The sequence below is a fragment of the Neofelis nebulosa genome, chromosome 11 (genome assembly GCF_028018385.1).
Source record: "Neofelis nebulosa isolate mNeoNeb1 chromosome 11, mNeoNeb1.pri, whole genome shotgun sequence".
NCBI lineage: Eukaryota > Metazoa > Chordata > Mammalia > Carnivora > Felidae > Neofelis > Neofelis nebulosa.
Window position 1 is genome coordinate 55,923,485 of NC_080792.1, and position 17,861 is coordinate 55,941,345.

Below are 17,861 nucleotides of genomic sequence, written 5' to 3' on the forward strand. Positions count from 1 at the left end.
AGGCCAACCTGTCAAAGATAAAATTTGAGATCTTAATCTTTTAAAAAAATCAGTGTTCTCACTAGCTATGTGGGTATGGGCCACCAAGTCAGACAACCATGCTCTCTGAACATCTCATTTCGCATCTCCATGTAAAATAATCCAAAAGAACTTACTTCGAATCTGTTTTTTTATTTCCTTAGCAGGGTCCAGCCAATTCTGAAAAGGAAATGACAGTTTGAATTTGAACCAGGGAAAAATAAAAATAACTTCACGATGCTCAGGTAGAGACATGCACTAAGCCTATCTGAGAGGGAACCGTTGCTGGCAGGCCCTTGGACTTAAGACCTTCCCCCACCTCCGGTGCCCCTTCCCCAGGCCCTGCGAGGGCTCAGGCACCAGTGTGACGAGACAATGTGTGTGTATGCACAATTCGTGCATGACAAGATAATTTTCTTTTACAACACTACGTTCAAAGATTCGAGCCAGTGCAGAAACAGAGGAGAAATACAATAGTGGATTCTATGTTCAAAGAAGTTACTAGAATAAATTAAAGACACATGTAGGTTGACATACTGATGCCTTTGCCCACAGAGTGACTTCTGTGGTTACAGATTCTTAGCCACAGTGTTCTAACAAATGAACACTCACTTGAGATTTATTATTTCCTCGTCAGAAAACTCAGCTGTTTAGTAACGAAGTTAGACATTGTTCAGTGAATTGGGTAGGTATTAAGTATGATTCAATGCACAACGTCAAAACAAAGTAACATCTATGAGCAAAATTTCTGTGACTTAGTTTCAAGCACGAATACAACAGAAACAATTTCTTCTTCTTTATTTTTCAGGTAGTTGTGGGAATCAGTGAGACAAAGCCCTGAATAGACTGTATTACTCAGGTGTAAGAGTCTATAGAAGTATTATGTTAAATACCTGCTGAATACACTAGACAGGGGTCTGGTCAGCAAACGACCCGTGTCACAGTTTGATTTTGTAAGGCTATGAAAGCATACAAAGATGAATTAAGTACAGGACATCAGTCAGGGAATACGTTTTCTATGTTAGTTAGTATCAATGTATTTGATTTTCATGCGCTCAAATCCACTGAAAAACATCATCCAAGAAAAGAACCATATAAGATGCTTTCCTGGAACCATAAATAACTGATGTGTGAAATACCGACTTACTGTTTCTGGAATAGTCAAGATTAAAGGAAGTTATCAATAATATCTTTAATAAAGAAATGAGGTGATTAACAGCATTTTGGGACTCAAAGGTGTAAATGTGGGAGGATGAGGGAGATGGAGAAAATGATCTACCAGTTCAGTTTTCATCCCCTTTCTTGCAGCAATACACAAGACATACGTTTTGTATTGCTTTTAATGACTCACCTTCTGGTTTTCGGCATCTCGATACGTAAGCCCAAAATAGTCCTTTTCTAGCAAGTTCAGATGTTCACATACTTTATCAAAGAGCACTTGGCCTCTGGAGCGTTTCTATGGAAAATAAAACAAAAACAAGTCAACACACAAAGTACTCTCAATTGCCACGGGTAAGAATCAATAAAATTTGAAATATTGCTTGCTGTAACTGTTCAGTACGTGACACTCAAGTCTGACCACTTCACCATCTCCTAACTAGTGAAAAGGTTCAATAACGTGGGCCCACGCCTACAAAACTCTGCCCTGACAACCAACTAATGAAACCAAAACTCACTGGTACCGCTGAGTGAGTTCAGGCAACCTGCTGATGATTTCGAAATAGAAGTAGCTGGGGAAATGACGTGGGGCTTAGAAGCCTCAACTATCTTGTGAAATAGAAAAATCTTGAGAGTGAAAGAGTACAAAGGACCAACAAAAGCCGTGTTTCAGAATGCCCTAACTCAGTCCCCACACGACCAGATTTGAAGAATCGAACCCATCCCTTATCTTAGGCAGACTTCCCCTTAAGACTTCCTATTCCAATGCTTACTTAGAAATTCTAGCTACCGATTGCTTTCTAAGCCCATTAACTTCATTGGTTTATTTTTACAGTTTTTTGTTTTTTTGTTTTTTTTTTTTTGGCCACAAATTTCAGTTTTGTATTACAGTGTTCAATTTTCTCTGAATTTCTTTCTGAGAAATCCTTCCTATTAAACATTAAATGTTCATGAAGTTTAAACATTTTAGTTATCGTTTATACATATAAGGTATAAATGATGTACATAGATCATTTATACATATAAGATATAAATGTATATATTTATACATACAAGGTATCATTATACATATAAGGTACATATACATATCATTTATACATACATACACATAACTAAACATTTTAGTTATCATTTATACATATATACATGTGTATATGTTATACATCTATATAGTTATCATTTATACATATACATATCATTTATACATATAATCATGTACATTACCATATACATGATAAATATGTATCATTTATACATATATATTAGTTATCATTTATACACTTATACATATATATTTTAACCATAACACAGTCATTTGGAGAAGAGAAAAAGGTAGTCATCTGAGGGGGAAAAAACCCAAGACTATCTATTAGCTTAATTTACTGTGATACCCAGTATCATATTTTCATGGGATCTTTCAAAGGTCTCTCAACCTGGTCTTGGAGACAGAGATGGATTAACTGGCAACAATTAAATTATGTTTCGTTTGGACAGTGCCAACATGTCACGCCAATACATTAAGCACATTTACCTCTAAGATTTAATACAGTAACAATGAGAGATAGGAAAATTGATAAACACTGTGTATGCCAAAATAGTAAAAATTCAGAAACCTGTAAGTGCTGTTTATTACTAAGCAACTATAATTATGTTCGAAGTAAATTGCTCAGCCCCCTGAAGCAGGACTATTTAGGAAAAAAAAAGATAAATCTATGATACAAAAGTAAAGCCTAAATTGTATCTAGCTAAATACTCAATGATGTATTTGAAAAAAGTTTAATAATGCATGAAAATAGCAAAACTACATTGTTGCATGGGTATGAATAAATGGTATGACAACGAAATGCTGTTCACTGGTTTGAATCTTTTATTTAATAAACAGCATATCATCTCTGAACGTCGAACCAATTATAAAGTTTTCATAAAAATTTGTTTCTTCCAATGCCTCTACGGGTATTACCTTCAGTTTACAGACAAGAACCCAAGTTCAGGAAAGGCAGATGAGAGAGGCAGCATTATGTAATGGCCGAGCGGTGGCTTTAGCAGATCAACCTGGGTTTGACTCCTCGTCAGGCCCTTTGCAGCTATGTGAGCCTCTCTGTTTTTCCCTCTGTCAAATGTGTGTGGTACCACCCCTCTTCTTTGGGATGGCTGACATTCAAATAACACAAAGAATTCAAACTTGGGCCAGTGATGGCACGTACCCAGCATTCCATAAACATTAGCTCTTCCAGCCCAAGTGATTGACACGGGGCAGGGTACAGAACGTGGAACTTACTGTGTATGCATTTTTGCTGACGGAGCACATAGACAGCTCCTTGTGGTGCCAATAGGCAGTTCAGTATTAACGTGTCCCGCGCTTTCTTTAGATAGTTAACTGCCTGCTTACTACCCAGACCACAATATTTACACACACGTGCTCTCCCCCGACCACCCGATACACCAGAGTCTGGCCCAACTACTTTCTCAATAAGTAGAAATAAAACAAAGCAAAAACAAATAAAGAAACTCTTCTCCACAGAGCCTCCAATATTCTTTGACCCAGCAGCCCTTCAATGGTGGAATCATTTCTGGATATGCCGCAGGCTGCCTTGGGCATTGTCTTAGTTAGCGGTCTTCTGGCTGCTGTGGTCTTCCCTTTGTCTAGCAGGTGGCGGGGATTAGCCGAAGGACAGACCACTGTACCAACTAGATCTTACTTTTCTGGCTCCTCACAATTTGCTTTCTATTAATGATTCATAGCTCTCTCTTGAATCGACCGGATTTTTTTCTCACCGAATATTTTGAGCCTATTTTGAACATTACAAACAGTTCTTAAGACAATTACCTAGTGGCCCATTCTTTACGCTGGCGTTTGTTTGTCTGTCCCCCCTAAGAAGCAAGATTAGTTGTCTGGGGTCTACTGGAGATGGCTATCATAAACCCTAAAATTCCTACCTCCTAACTATCACCACAACCCACCAGCTAGCTAGATGACACCGGAAGAGTATTTTAAGTTACTTGGGTCCTCATTTCCTCATCCCTGAGTGAGAATACAAGAGTCTGTGAAGCAAGGGTGCCATGGGCTCGAGGCTATGACTGGGTCCCCTGTGTCGTGGCAAACATTACTAAGGGGTACGAGGCTCTTTCCCACGGAGCCCAGATGTGGCTTCAGCACCCTCCTGCATGTGTGAGGAGAAAGACTGCCAGTGGACGGAGTTGGATTATTTTCCAGCCCTCGATAGGATTACGCCCAACTCTCCCAAATTCTTGACTCTTCTAATTCAGATTATTATTATTTTTGTACACTGTTCAACTTTGCAAGGCAGTTATTTCTACTTAACGATACTTGTGTGTATCTTTAGGTAATAACACCTAAAATACAACTAAAGCTCAACAATCGGACTGAAACTTTTAAATGATTTACATTAAATATTTAGTTACTGAAGACATGATATTCATTAAGTGATCAAATCTAATCTAGGTACTTTGCTGTCATTAGGTGTGTTTATATATAGCCATAATGAGTCAGAATTGAGTAGGTTAAATAAATGTTGACAGAGGTTTTTCTAAATTAATGGATAATTTACCTAACCAGAGAAGATAATAGTTTTTAGTCTTGTTTGCTGTTTCCTATGAGTTAAGTCATGTCTCTGACTCAAGGGCATTCATAGCTCAGACCGTTGAGTATTAACCCCTGAACATCCAGAAAAGTTGATTTTGCTCTCCTAGAGTAACAAACCAATGGTGGATTGCCTTCTTTCTGTCCTCTTTTCACCACTAAAAAGTGAGGTTTCTGTTTCTGATAAAGTAAATGGGGATATTACACCCCAGGAGTCAAAGACTTTAAATATCTAAAGAATGGTAAATTCCCCAAGCAATATGAACAGTTTTCCTTCTTAACTATTTTAATTTAAATTTTTTCTAAATTGACTCATGAAAGTGTTGAACATTAGGAGAAATGCGTCAAAAGAGAAAAACTTTAAGAGAATGAAGACAAGCCAAAGACTGGGAGAACATATTTGCAAAGTCATATCTGATAAAGGACTGGTATCCAAAAGACACAAAGAACTCGTAAAATTCAACAATAAGAAAACAACTAAATTAAAAGCCGGGCAAAAGATCTGAACAGATGCTTCACCAAAGGTATCCAGATGTCAAGAAAAACATGTGGAGAGATGTTCATCATCATATGCCATTAGAGAATTGCAGATTAAAACAAGATACCACTACACGCCTATGAGAATGGCTAAAATTCAAAACACAGACAACGTTAAATGTTTTCAAGGGTGTGGAGCAACGGCAATTCTTATTCCTTGCTGGTGGGAATGCAAAATGGCACAGCCACTTTGGAAGACAGTCCAGCAGTTTGTACAAAACTAAACAGACTCTTAATATATGATCCAGCTGTCATACTCATGTATTTATGTATATACAGAAGGCTGCACGTCAATTCTTATAGAAGCTTTATTTAAAACCGTCAAAACTTGGAAGCAACCAAGATGTCCTTCAGCAGGCGAGTGGATAAATTCTGTTACAATCCAGACATCGGAATATTATTCAGCACTAAAAAGAAACGAGCAATCAAGCCATGAAAAGACACGGAGGAACCGCGAATGCCTACTACTAAGTGAAAGACACCAATCTGAAATGGTTGTATGTATGATTCTAGCTATATGACATTTTGGAAAACGCAAAACTATGGAGACCATAAAAAGATCAGCAGTTGCCAGGGGTTAGGGAGGAGGGAGGGGTGAACGGGTGGAACACAGAGGATCGTCAGGGCAGTAAAACTACACTGGATGATAGATACTATGTTGGTGGCTACATGTCATTACCCATTTGTCCAAACCCATAGGCTATACCACACAGAGTGAACCTTAATGTAAACTATGGACTTTAGTTATAATTGTGTATCAACGTTGGTTCATCAATTACAACAGATGTAGCACACTAATACAAAATGTTAAAACCAGGGAAAGAGGGGAACAGGGAGAAGAGAGTTTGAGGGGGTTATATGAAAAGTCTCTGTACTTTCTGCTTCATTTTTCTGTAAACATAAAACTGCTCAAAAAAGTTCTATTCATTAAAAGGAGAAGAACAAGGACAAAAATACTTAATGCCTTATTTTAAATGGTTAATAATTCATTAAACACTTAAAAAGGTTAACAAAGTTGAGCTCCAAATGATTTTATTTTTATCACGAGTAAATGAAAACTTAATTTTTTTACTTTTATTTTTAAATTTACATCCAAGTTAGTTACCATAGAGTGCAACAATGATTTCAGGAGCTGATTCCTTAATGCCCCCTACCCATTTAGACCATCCCCCTCCGACAACCTCTCCAGTAACCCTGTTTGTTCTCTATATTTAAAAGTCTCTTATGTTTTGTCCCTCTCCCTGTTTTTATATTATGTTTGCTTCCCTTCCCTTATGTTCATCTGTTCTGTGTCTGTAAGTCCTCGTGTGAGTAAAGTCATATATTTGTCTTTCTCTAATTTCACTTAGCATAATACCCTCCAGTTCCATCCATGTAGTTGCAAATGGCAAGATTTCATTCTTTTGGATTGCCGAGTAATACCCCGTTGTGTATGTGTGTGTATATGCATATACACACCACATCTTCTTTATCCATTCACCTGTGGATGGACATTTGGGCTCTCTCCACATTTTGGTTTTTGTCGATAGCATTGCTGTTGGGGTGCATGTGTCCCTTTGAAATGGCACGCCTGTATCCCCTGGACAAATACCTAGTAGTGCAACTGCTGGGTTGTAGTGTAGTTCTGTTTTGAAGTTTTTGGTTTTTTTTTTAATTTTTTTTAACGTTTATTTATTTTTGAGACAGAGGGAGACAGAGCATGAACAGGGGAGGGGCAGAGAGAGAGGGAGACACAGAATCGGAAGCAGGCTCCAGGCTCTGAGCCGTCAGCACAGAGCCCGACGCGGGGCTCGAACTCACGGACCGCGAGATCGTGACCTGAGCTGAAGTCGGACGCTTAACCGACTGAGCCACCCAGGCGCCCCTGTTTTTAAGTTTTTGATGAAACTCCATACTGGAAAACTTGAAATTTTTATTAAGACTAAACATTTTAGAGAGATCAAAAACTTTAATCATAACACATGCCAATGGTAAAATTAAATCATCCTAGGAAAAGCTGCCATGCTCCTTGTATTCTGTGCACACACACAGGAACCCCGAGTCTAAATAAAATGCCTGCAAGAAAACCCACATTGATCTGGTAACAAACACAGGCTGGGCGATGGAGCGAAGTGATTGCTCAGGAGCTACCCTGCACAACTAGGAAATCCAAACTACAAACAACAAAACGGCAGATTAGCTGAGGTTCAGAGGCTCTGCTTTCTTTGAGCGCTAAATTCGAGAGGACACAGCTGCCATCACTACTCAAATACAAGCAAACAAAATAAGATTTTCGGCAGCATCAATGAAACTTCCCCCAAGTCAAAGGTCATTCAATATCTTTAACAATAGTGCCTGTAAAACATTAGTTTTCAATTGTACTGCTCATCAACCAGCATCCTCTGGCAAGTCCGTGATAAAATTTATTATTTTTATTTGTCCATTAGAAGAGCAATTTAAGTATTTTTGAGACAGAAAGCGTGTGCACACACGTGCATGGGGAGGGGGAGAGGGAGAAGCAGACAGAAGGGGGGACAGAGGATCCAAAGTGGGCTCTGTGCTGATAGAGAGTCCTATGCAGGGCTGGAACTCATGAAGCGTGAGATCAGGACCTGAGCCAAAGTCGGCCGCTTAACCGACTGAGCCACCCAGGTGCCCCTAGAAGAGTAATTTTTTTTTTTTTTTTTTTTTTTTTTTTAAATTTTTTTTTTCAACGTTTTTTTTTTATTTATTTTTTTGGGGACAGAGAGAGACAGAGCATGAACGGGGGAGGGGCAGAGAGAGAGGGAGACAGAATCGGAAACAGGCTCCAGGCTCCGAGCCATCAGCCCAGAGCCTGACGCGGGGCTTGAACTCACGGACCGCGAGATCGTGACCTGGCTGAAGTCGGACGCTTAACCGACTGCGCCACCCAGGCGCCCCTAGAAGAGTAATTTTTAAAAATTACTTGCAAATGTTTTAGTGTGGGGAATTTCTTTTTTTTTTTTTTTTTTAATTTTTTTTTTCAACATTTTTAATTTATTTTTGGGACAGAGAGAGACAGAGCATGAACGGGGGAGGGGCAGAGAGAGAGGGAGACACAGAATCAGAAACAGGCTCCAGGCTCCGAGCCATCAGCCCAGAGCCTGACGCGGGGCTCGAACTCACGGACCGCGAGATCGTGACCTGGCTGAAGTCGGACGCCTAACCGACTGTGCCACCCAGGCGCCCCAATGTGTGGGGAATTTCAAACACATACAGAAGTAGAGCGGACATATAATGAAGCCCTGTAAACTTGTCACCCAACCTCAACAAATGCCTTCTGAGGACCACGAGCTTGGGTCACCTTGAGTTCCACTCACTTCATCCTTCCCCTGGTTATTCTGAAGCATGTCAGCAAATAATTTTATCTCTATGTCTTAGTATGTAACCCTATTCTTTTATTTATTTTTAAAAATTTATTTATTTTGAGAGAGAGAGAGAGAGAGAGAGAGAGGGAGAGGGAGCAAGCAGGGGAGGGGTAGAGTGACAGAGGGAGACAAAGAATCCCAAGCAGGTTCCACACTGTCAGTCCAGAGCCTGGCATAGGGCTTGAATTCACAAACCATGAGATCATGACCTGAACCGAAACCAAGAGTCAGATGCCCAACTGAGCCACCCAGGCACCTCTATTCTTTTTAAAAAAGTAATCTCAATACCTTTGTCATATTTAAACAAAATTAGCAGTCATGGGTATCATCAAATATGTAGTCAGTACAGACCTTTCTTTCTCAGTTTACAATGGGTTATGCTCCACAAACTGATGGTAAGTTAAAAATACCCTAAGTTTAAAAATGCATTTAATGTACCTAACCTACCAAACATCATAGCTCAGCCTAGTCTCACTCAAACGTGCTCAGAACGCTTACAATGGTCTATCGTTGGGCAACGTCATCTGACACAAAGTCCATTCTGTAATCAAGCATCGAGTATCTCAGGTGGTTTAGGGAACAACAGAAGGGCTGCAAGGGCAGAGAATGGGTGTAAAGTGTATGGGTTATTTATCCCCGTTGGTGGCCCAGCTGCCTGGGAGCGGCTACTATAGCCTGTTATCTACCACATATCACTAGCCTAGAAGAAGATCCACATTCAAAATTTGAAATACTGTTTCTACTGAACGAGCGTCACTGTCACACCATCATGAAGTCAAAAAACAGCCAGTTACATTAACCACCCTTAAGTCAGAGACTGCCTGTGTTTTAATTTCCCCTATTGTTTCAAACATTTTTATTTCTTTTTCAGTTTGAGAAGTCTATACACTGCAATTGGCTGACGTATCTCTTTAGCCTCAATCTGCAAGTTCTCCATTTATCTTGGCTTCACCCTTGGAATTAATGTAAGAGACCAGGTCGTAGAGTTCCCTCAGTCTAGACCTTACTGTTTGCATCTCCATGGTATAACTTCACGTGTTCCTCTGTCTCCTGTATTTCCTGTAACTTGGCAGTTAAATCGAGAAGCTTGATCTGATTCTGGTTTGACTATTTTCCATCGAGTGATGCTATGCAATTTCATCAGGAGGCAAAAAGTGACACTTGCCTTTTTTGTGATATTAGCAGTCCCTGATGATCATTGCCCTAGATCCATTAATTTGAAGTTGCAAGATGAGCATATATGAATCCTAATGATTCCTCCTGCATTTATTAGTTGGAGTACGTCTATGAGGAGCTACTTCTCTGTCAGTATTATCTGCTGCATAAACACAGTTTCATGATGAAAGGTAGGTTAGGATCAATGCTCGCTCCTTTGCTCCGTTATCCAGTTTCAAGATAATGAGCTCCTTGCTGCATCATCCCAAACCACCAATTAAATGACCACTATGAACTCATGGATTGAATCGGGTTTGATGCATCTCAATCGTATCAGGCACTATCCATACTGACGTTCTAAATGTCCCCCACTCACTCTGCCCACTGCATGTCAAGTCTCTCTCATTGTCATGACGCTTCTCTACTGTACTTCGTTAAAGCATTTCCTGTCCTCCCAGCCACTCTCTCTCTCTCCTCTGGATATTATGGCACTATATAGCACCAAGAAGGCACCTGCCATATTCTGCCTTGTATCACAGCTGCCTATCTGTGTACGCAACTTATATCCCTACTGACCACAGAGATGAGCCTACCGGCAGCAGCATCCTACATTCATCTTTTATGGAGTCTCGTTTCGGTCAAACACCGTTAAGAGATCAAAGAGGTGACGCGATAAAACTTCACGTAAAATTTTACTCATTAGCCTATCATAACCAATGTTGTAAAAGCACTATTTTAAAGCCATGGTTTGCAACCATGGATCCTGGGCATGTTTTAAAAATGCCAATGCCGGGGCGCCTGGGTGGCGCAGTCGGTTGAGCGTCCGACTTCAGCCAAGTCACGATCTCGCGGTCCGTGAGTTCGAGCCCCGCGTCGGGCTCTGGGCTGATGGCTCGGAGCCTGGAGCCTGTTTCCGATTCTGTGTCTCCCTCTCTCTCTGCCCCTCCCCCGTTCATGCTCTGTCTCTCTCTGTCCCAGAAATAAATAAAAAACGTTGAAAAAAAAAAAATGCCAATACCCAGAAACCCATCTCATCGAACCAGAATTTCTGAAGCTGGCCCCAAGGTGTTTACACGTTTTTCAAGATTCCTAGGTGATTCATGTAGGCACGGTTGAAAGGGTCACTTTAAATTATGTTTATGACTTGGGGCGCCTGGGTGGCGCAGTCGGTTGAGCGTCCGACTTCAGCCAGGTCACGATCTCGCGGTCCATGAGTTCGAGCCCCGCGTCGGGCTCTGGGCTGATGGCTCGGAGCCTGGAGCCTGTTTCTGATTCTGTGTCTCCCTCTCTCTCTGCCCCTCCCCCGTTCATGCTCTGTCTCTCTCTGTCCCAAAAATAAATTTAAAAAAAGTTGAAAAAAAAATTAAAAAAAAAATTATGTTTATGACTTAAAATCTTAAATATGAGGACTCTAAAGCCATTTTTTAAAGAAAATGTGTAACTTTTCAGAATGAGTTTAGACCTAGTTTCCTTTAAGACTCTTGTACCCACACTCATAGCTACATTATAAAATTTATGTACATGCACACACATAATTAAAATGTAATCCAACGAGCTTTTAAAATATTTAATGTTTATTCATTTTTGAGAGGGACAGGGCATGAGCAGGGGAGGGGCAGAGAGAGAGGGAGACACAGAATCTGAACAGGATCCAGGCTCCGAGCTGTCAGCACAGAGCCCGATACGGGACTCAAGACCCAAAAACCATGAAATCATGACCTGAGCCAAAGTCGGATGCTTAACCGTCTGAGCCACCCAGGGGCCTCTAATCCAACAAGTTTTCTTAAGAAATATAAGTTCTCAAGAAATGACAAACAAGCCCAGTGCCGGAATAAAATGGTACAAATGAGAAATGATAAACCATGATAAAAAAAAAAAAAAAAAAAAAAAAACTTGCTAAATTTTAAGCCACGGATATGCAAAACAAATGTTTGTGAGTTTGAGATTTTTCTTTTCCAAGGGATGACGTTTTGCCTTTGCAGAGCTAAATATGGACTTGTCCTCTACAACCTGCTACATTACTAAAGAATAAGCCTGGGTAGGTTAATAAATGTCCTGGCTTCCCCTTTTGTAATAGCACAGAAGCATTAACGGCTTCCTTAGCAGGTTAAGGTGGTGACTGGGAGGAGCAAACACAGAGAAGGGCCCAGTGAGGGGCTGGTTGTACATGGCCTTCAGCTGACCTGGAAACAACTACCCCTGCATGGGGTCCCCCAAAGGTGCACTGCCCTGATGCTCACGTCTCCGGAAATCAGTTCTTAACCTGTGCTTAAGACCACGTGTGCCCAAGCAGGGAGCACAGACCGTCCTAAGTCTCGACACAAGACTTAACCGGAGATTGTGTTTTATTTTCTTCAGGCTCACGGAGCTAGAACTTGGCCAGAGGGAAGCTCTCCTCCAAAGAAGAGGAGAAATTAGAGAAATCTGCAAAAGCCAAATATCATCTCCTAGCTCTGGAAGCTGGTTATGGTTCCTATCTACCTGAAGCTTCACAACCACGAGGAAAATGAGGCAGAGCAAGCTGCTTTGCCTGAGAACAGGAGCTAACCGTCAGTTCTCGCTCTCTCAGGAAGGGCACGGGGAGCAAACCGGCACCGGGTATGTGTGTGTGTTAAGTCTTGCTATTCACGTATGCATTTCTTTCAACTATCATACTGAAAAATGGGGGGGAAAACCCTCTTGTGACACCGGCTTCGATTTAAACCCACTTGTGTTAATACAAGGGAAAATGTATGACATTTTAGGAAAACTGACACTTTTGTACCTTATTTTAGCTATTTTGAAATCTGAGGGTGTGTCAATATAGGTAGTTTATTCTGTCATGTATCTTCCTTGAACAGACCATGGATTTTCTTCCAGAGATTAAATTCTTCTATGTACTGCTGTTTGTTGTGAACTTGTATTTCTGTTCCCCAAAGACGGAAAACTGTCTATTTTAAAAAAAAAATTTTTTTTTAGTGGCAGCTGGGTGGCTCAGTCGGTTAAGTGTCCAAACTTTGGCTCAGGTCATGATCTTGCGGTCCATGAGATCGAGCCCCACGTCGGGCTCTGTGCTGACAGCTCAGAGCCTGGAGCCTGTTTTGGATTCTGTGTCTCCCTCTCTCTTTGACCCTCCCCTGTTCATGCTCTGTCTCAAAAATAAATAAATGTTAAAAAAATAATAAAGTCTAAAAAAATTTTTTTTTAAAATATTTGAGAGAGAGAGAGAGCGCGCGTGTGAGCAAGTGGGGGAGGGGCAGTGGGGGGGGGGGGGGCAAGGGACAGAGGACCCAAAGTGGGCTCTGTGCTCAACAGAGCCTGAGGTGGGACTTGAACTCACAAATCGTGAGCCAAAGTCAGACGCTTAGCTAACTGAGCCATCCAGGCGCCTCATCTGTCCATCTTTTTAATGCTCCTGATACAGTGTTCCCTGATACAGCAGGCATTCAACATATGTGCCTAATAAATACTAATGGCATGAATCTGAATCATTTTCCCTCACATTACCTTCAAGCAAAATGCCTTCATTTTTCTTCATGCTTCCTGCCCTGATAGCATTTGTCTGCACTGAATGCTTTTTCTATTTTCCTTATTTCCAAAGGTCAATCAGAATTCTATTTCTAAATGATTGCATCACGGCGTACCTGGAGTTTAGGAACATCTGAAACGCTTGGCAAACTAGGCCAGATCTTGAGCCCAAATCAGACACCCTGACTCTATGTCAGTCAGCTTTTCCCAGGTTTACCATTTTCTCTTTTGGACTCATGATAGAAAAACATTCTACTGTCTGCCCTAAGATTGAAGTGGATTTTTTTGTTTTTTTTTAATCCACATCTGGAAAATACCAAGGGGCCTTGGTCAACCCAGGAACAAAAGCTTATGGTGTCTGATCGGAGACAACAGTCCACAAAACCCTTTTGAGAGATCTGAGGCCTGGAAAGGTCTAAGAAGCAAGAAATGGCTCCAGCTGCCTTATGTGGACCTACCTCCATTTTGGGTTTCCTGGCTTACATGTGGTTCAACACCCAGTTCAGTAATCAGTACAGCATCATCCACAATGCCACTGCTAGAATCCGTTCCTGCAGGGACGGGATTTAATGGGACCTTCCAGCCTTTGTGCTGATCCCACATGTAATCCAGACAGTATATTTAGAGAGGGCTGACAAGAGAGGCAGACATGAAATTTCCTCTGTCTACATGTCCCATATACTTGCAGCCCTTTCTTTAAATCCATGAGCCATCAGCTTTTCAGAAAGTCTCGGTGGTTACCTCTTTCAAATCAATGTTTCTGAACGACTCTACCACAATCATCCCATTAGTAATTATTCTGCCACACTTCGTGCTCAGTAAAGTTAGCAGTGATGATCTGGAGTGTTCTGTTAAAATATGAATATGAAACTCTTTTCTGGTCTTGGTAAGTTTTTTTTTTTTTTAATTTTTAAATGTTCATTTTAAAACATTTGAAAGAGACAGAGACAGAGCACGAGCAGGGGAGGGGCAGTGAGAGGGAGACACAGAATCCGAAGCAGGCTCCAGGTTCTGAGCTGTCCGCACAGAGCCCGACACGGGGCTCGAACCTATGGAACACGAGATCATGACCTGAGCCAAAGTCAGATGCTTAACCAACTGAGCCACCCAGGCGACCCTGGTCTTGGTAAGTTTTTAAACAAAATAGTGATTCCCGTCCATGTCTCAGTTACCCAGAGATTATGATTCATCTAGCATTACTGAAACATCTTTAAAATGGGCATCATTACCTACTCAAGTTTGTTTTCTCAACATTCCATGCTCTATTTGAGGAATAGAAGACAGCCCTGAGGATGGACCCTGGTTCTATAACTAGCTGGCTCTGTGAGGTTGGACTAGTTATTCAACCTTTCTGAGCTTCACTGCCTTCATTATCAAATGGAAATACCAATACTTGAGATAAAACAGGAAAGCACACTGCCTAGCTCATGGAAAGAAACAGGCAATCAATGCTGCTGACTCTGAGTAGGCCCTTTCAATAGGGAGCCCAATAAATTTGGGGTTTCTAATGCTGAAATCTGGTGCAGAGAACAGCATACTGTGTGAAGCCTATTCCTTCTGCAGTGAAATCATCCCATTTCTTTTTTTTTTTTTTTTTAACGTTTATTTATTTTTGAGACAGAGAGAGACAGAGCATGAACGGGGGAGGGGCAGAGAGAGAGGGAGACACAGAATCAGAAACAGGCTCCAGGCTCTGAGCCATCAGCCCAGAGCCTGACGCGGGGCTCGAACTCACGGACCGCGAGATCGTGACCTAAGCCGAAGTCGGACGCTTAACCAACTGAGCCACCCAGGCGCCCCCCCCCATTTCTTTCTTTTTAAAAATTATTTATTTTTTTGATTTATATCCAAGTTAGTTAGCATATAGTGCAGCAATGGAATCATCCCATTTCTCTTGTGAAAAACAAATATCACCGTGTAGGTAAAGCTGGGAAATTGCTGAAAAATAGTATTCTATCCATAAGCCGAGGGTACATTCAATTATCATTTACAAACACACACACACACACACACACACACACACACTGGTTAATATATATTGGGTGCATTGGCTTGTTTTGGTACATTCTAGGCCAAAACAGAAGATGGTTACAGAATCATCCATATGGCATATAGTCCTGGCAAAACAAGAATGAATTGTTCGAACGCAATGGAGTTGTCCTATGTTTTGACTCAGACTCAGTGCACAGTGACTTTTAGCACATTGGCGACAAGAGTCCCTTCCTGAACGGGAAGCCTCTCCACTTTTTTTAAAAAGAGGCCTTTTTCACTCAGCCACAATCTGTTTCTGCCTTCATTTGTTGAAGCAATTTCAGTCTCTATTTGAAATCAGACTTTTGTGCTCAGAGACATGCACTGTGGTAGATAATAGCTTTCCAGTGAAGCATGCTTCTTCTTGGACAGCAAAAACATTGGGCTCGGTTTTTTTACAAAGAGTTTCACATCACACATATGAGATGTTGGCAGTGAACTATCAGACAACATTTCCTGTTGTTAATCTGCTAAGGATTCAGGTCACTAAGCCAAAGTGTGCAAAATGAATGCAGAAAAGGAGGCCTAGGGAAGCAGAATGTTTGCAAGAGAAACAAACTTGAATAATGTAAAATAACCACAGTGTCTAATTCTGAATGACGTGGAACTTTGAGAATTCTTTCCTGTCAGAGGAAGTACTTAATCTCTTTCTTAAGACAATTCTCAAACACACACACACACACACACACACGCACGCACACACAAACTCAAATCGTGATGTATAATTCATTTGGTCAAATAAAGAGCTGTGGGCAATGTAAATGTTGACAATGAAAACATGAGTTCTGTTAATATCAATTTCATGAGTATCAATTTGCAGCATGGTCACTTTTCAAGTCTATAAGGCATCGATGATCAAAAAATGTAAGAATAATATTGTCATTGCTTTAAACAAATAGGTAACAAGCGAACCTGTGTTCTTTCCATCAACTATGTTAGCCTGTTCATAGGGCAAGGCTGAGAGCAGGAAGAGGAAGGATATCAGGGCTATGGTATCAACAACTCACATAATTTTAAGTTGTAATTGTATCATTTTACCATTTTAAATTTAAATGATATTACAGTGTATGAAAGACCTAGAATGAAACACAAACCTCTGGAAAAAGTAGGATAGATGATCTGACTCTATGTGTTACTTCTATCAGCCTTCATGTGAGCATATTATAATTTAGATAAGTATTTAAAATCCAGTAGAGAGAGAGAGAAAAAGCCTTTTCGATCATTAAATATCTTGATTTGATATACACTTAAACTTTTTCTGGCGTGTTTAAGGCCTCATATGGGCCACTCTGGGGTACAGTTGGCTCTACGTGTCAAAGGTCAGTATTGTTTTCTTCACCGCTGTATTGGGGGCATCCAGCCTTAATGCTGCCTGAGCTCACAATCCTGGAAAGCCAGCACTAATCCTCTTTGCTTGTCAGTCCCCACTCCTGTGAATGGGGATGGGGAGGAGGCTGCTCATCCCAGCTAAGGAAAACGGAGGCCTGGTCCTAATTCTAGAATCAGACCAGACAGGCCCCGTCTCTTCCTCAGGTCTGCAGCGTTAGGAAAAGTTAGAAGGGCAGAAGGTCGCCCTTACTCCAACAGTTCTAAGTACTCATTTAACCTGAAAAGAATGTTAGTCACTGCTCTTAACTGAATCTAAGATGATTATTTAAGTTTTGTGGTTAAAAAAAAAAAAAAAAGCAGCAAGCAGCATTAGCAAATGGTAGTAAATAACAATCACATAAAAACTGATCCAGCAAATTAAATCAAGAAAACTTGCTTTTCAAGCAGGCCCAGGCTTTTGTCTGAAGAAACAACCCTAACGTTTTTTTTATGACAAGAAAATTAAAAATATTCTCTTCAAGCAAAGAGCAAAGTATCACACGCTCGTCCAGATCAGTCTGCATTATCTTGCACTCAAGAGAAAGCAACAATCTTTTCTGGAGCTTACCTGCACTCAGGTTAAACTGGGAGGTCTGGGCCTGAGAGACTTACAGACGTTCCCAGGGTCTCAGGCGATGCCTTTTCCCCTTCTTTTACTGCTGGTTCTATAAACTAGCCCCATCCACGTCTCCCAAGGATGGCCAGGCAGCAAAATGCCTGTGATCCTGGATGCACTGTGGGATATGAAGTCAAACTCCAGGGAGGTCCCCTCTGGGATGTTACCACATTTCTTTTAACTTCTGTTTTTACGTTAAAAACCTCAGGGAGAATAGGTCCATGTGGGAAGACCAGTGTTTCACTGTCAGATTCAGTAGCAAGAGACGCTCTGGGACACAGCTAGCCCAAGTGTGAAGGTTGGACCACTGCAGCCTGGGAGGCCCTGCCTGCCTCTCTGGCTTTTCTACCACAAAGCCCCTCCCCTGTTTCTACATTCTATAGACAGCCTTCTCTCAGCCCCTTCTCCTCCCAGCCTTCCCCCTGCCAAAAAAAAAAAAAAAAAAAAAAAAAAAAAAAAATCTGCACAAGCCATCTTTGCATCCTGGAACGTTCTACCTGCC

General features: G+C 41.1%; 1 protein-coding gene across 39 annotated transcripts in view; it reads right to left on the reverse strand.

The window, feature by feature from the left end:
- The window catches only part of EPB41L3 (erythrocyte membrane protein band 4.1 like 3), a 235,135-nt gene that overhangs the window by 50,208 nt on the left and 167,066 nt on the right, over positions 1-17,861 (reverse strand). For all 39 annotated transcript variants that reach the window (XM_058692632.1, XM_058692634.1, XM_058692623.1 and 36 more), the window contains 2 exons: positions 1,370-1,474; positions 156-198 (listed from right to left, as the gene is read on the reverse strand). In XM_058692632.1, the coding sequence (XP_058548615.1) occupies positions 156-198; positions 1,370-1,474 (148 nt within the window). The remainder of the gene's footprint in view (positions 1-155; positions 199-1,369; positions 1,475-17,861) is intronic.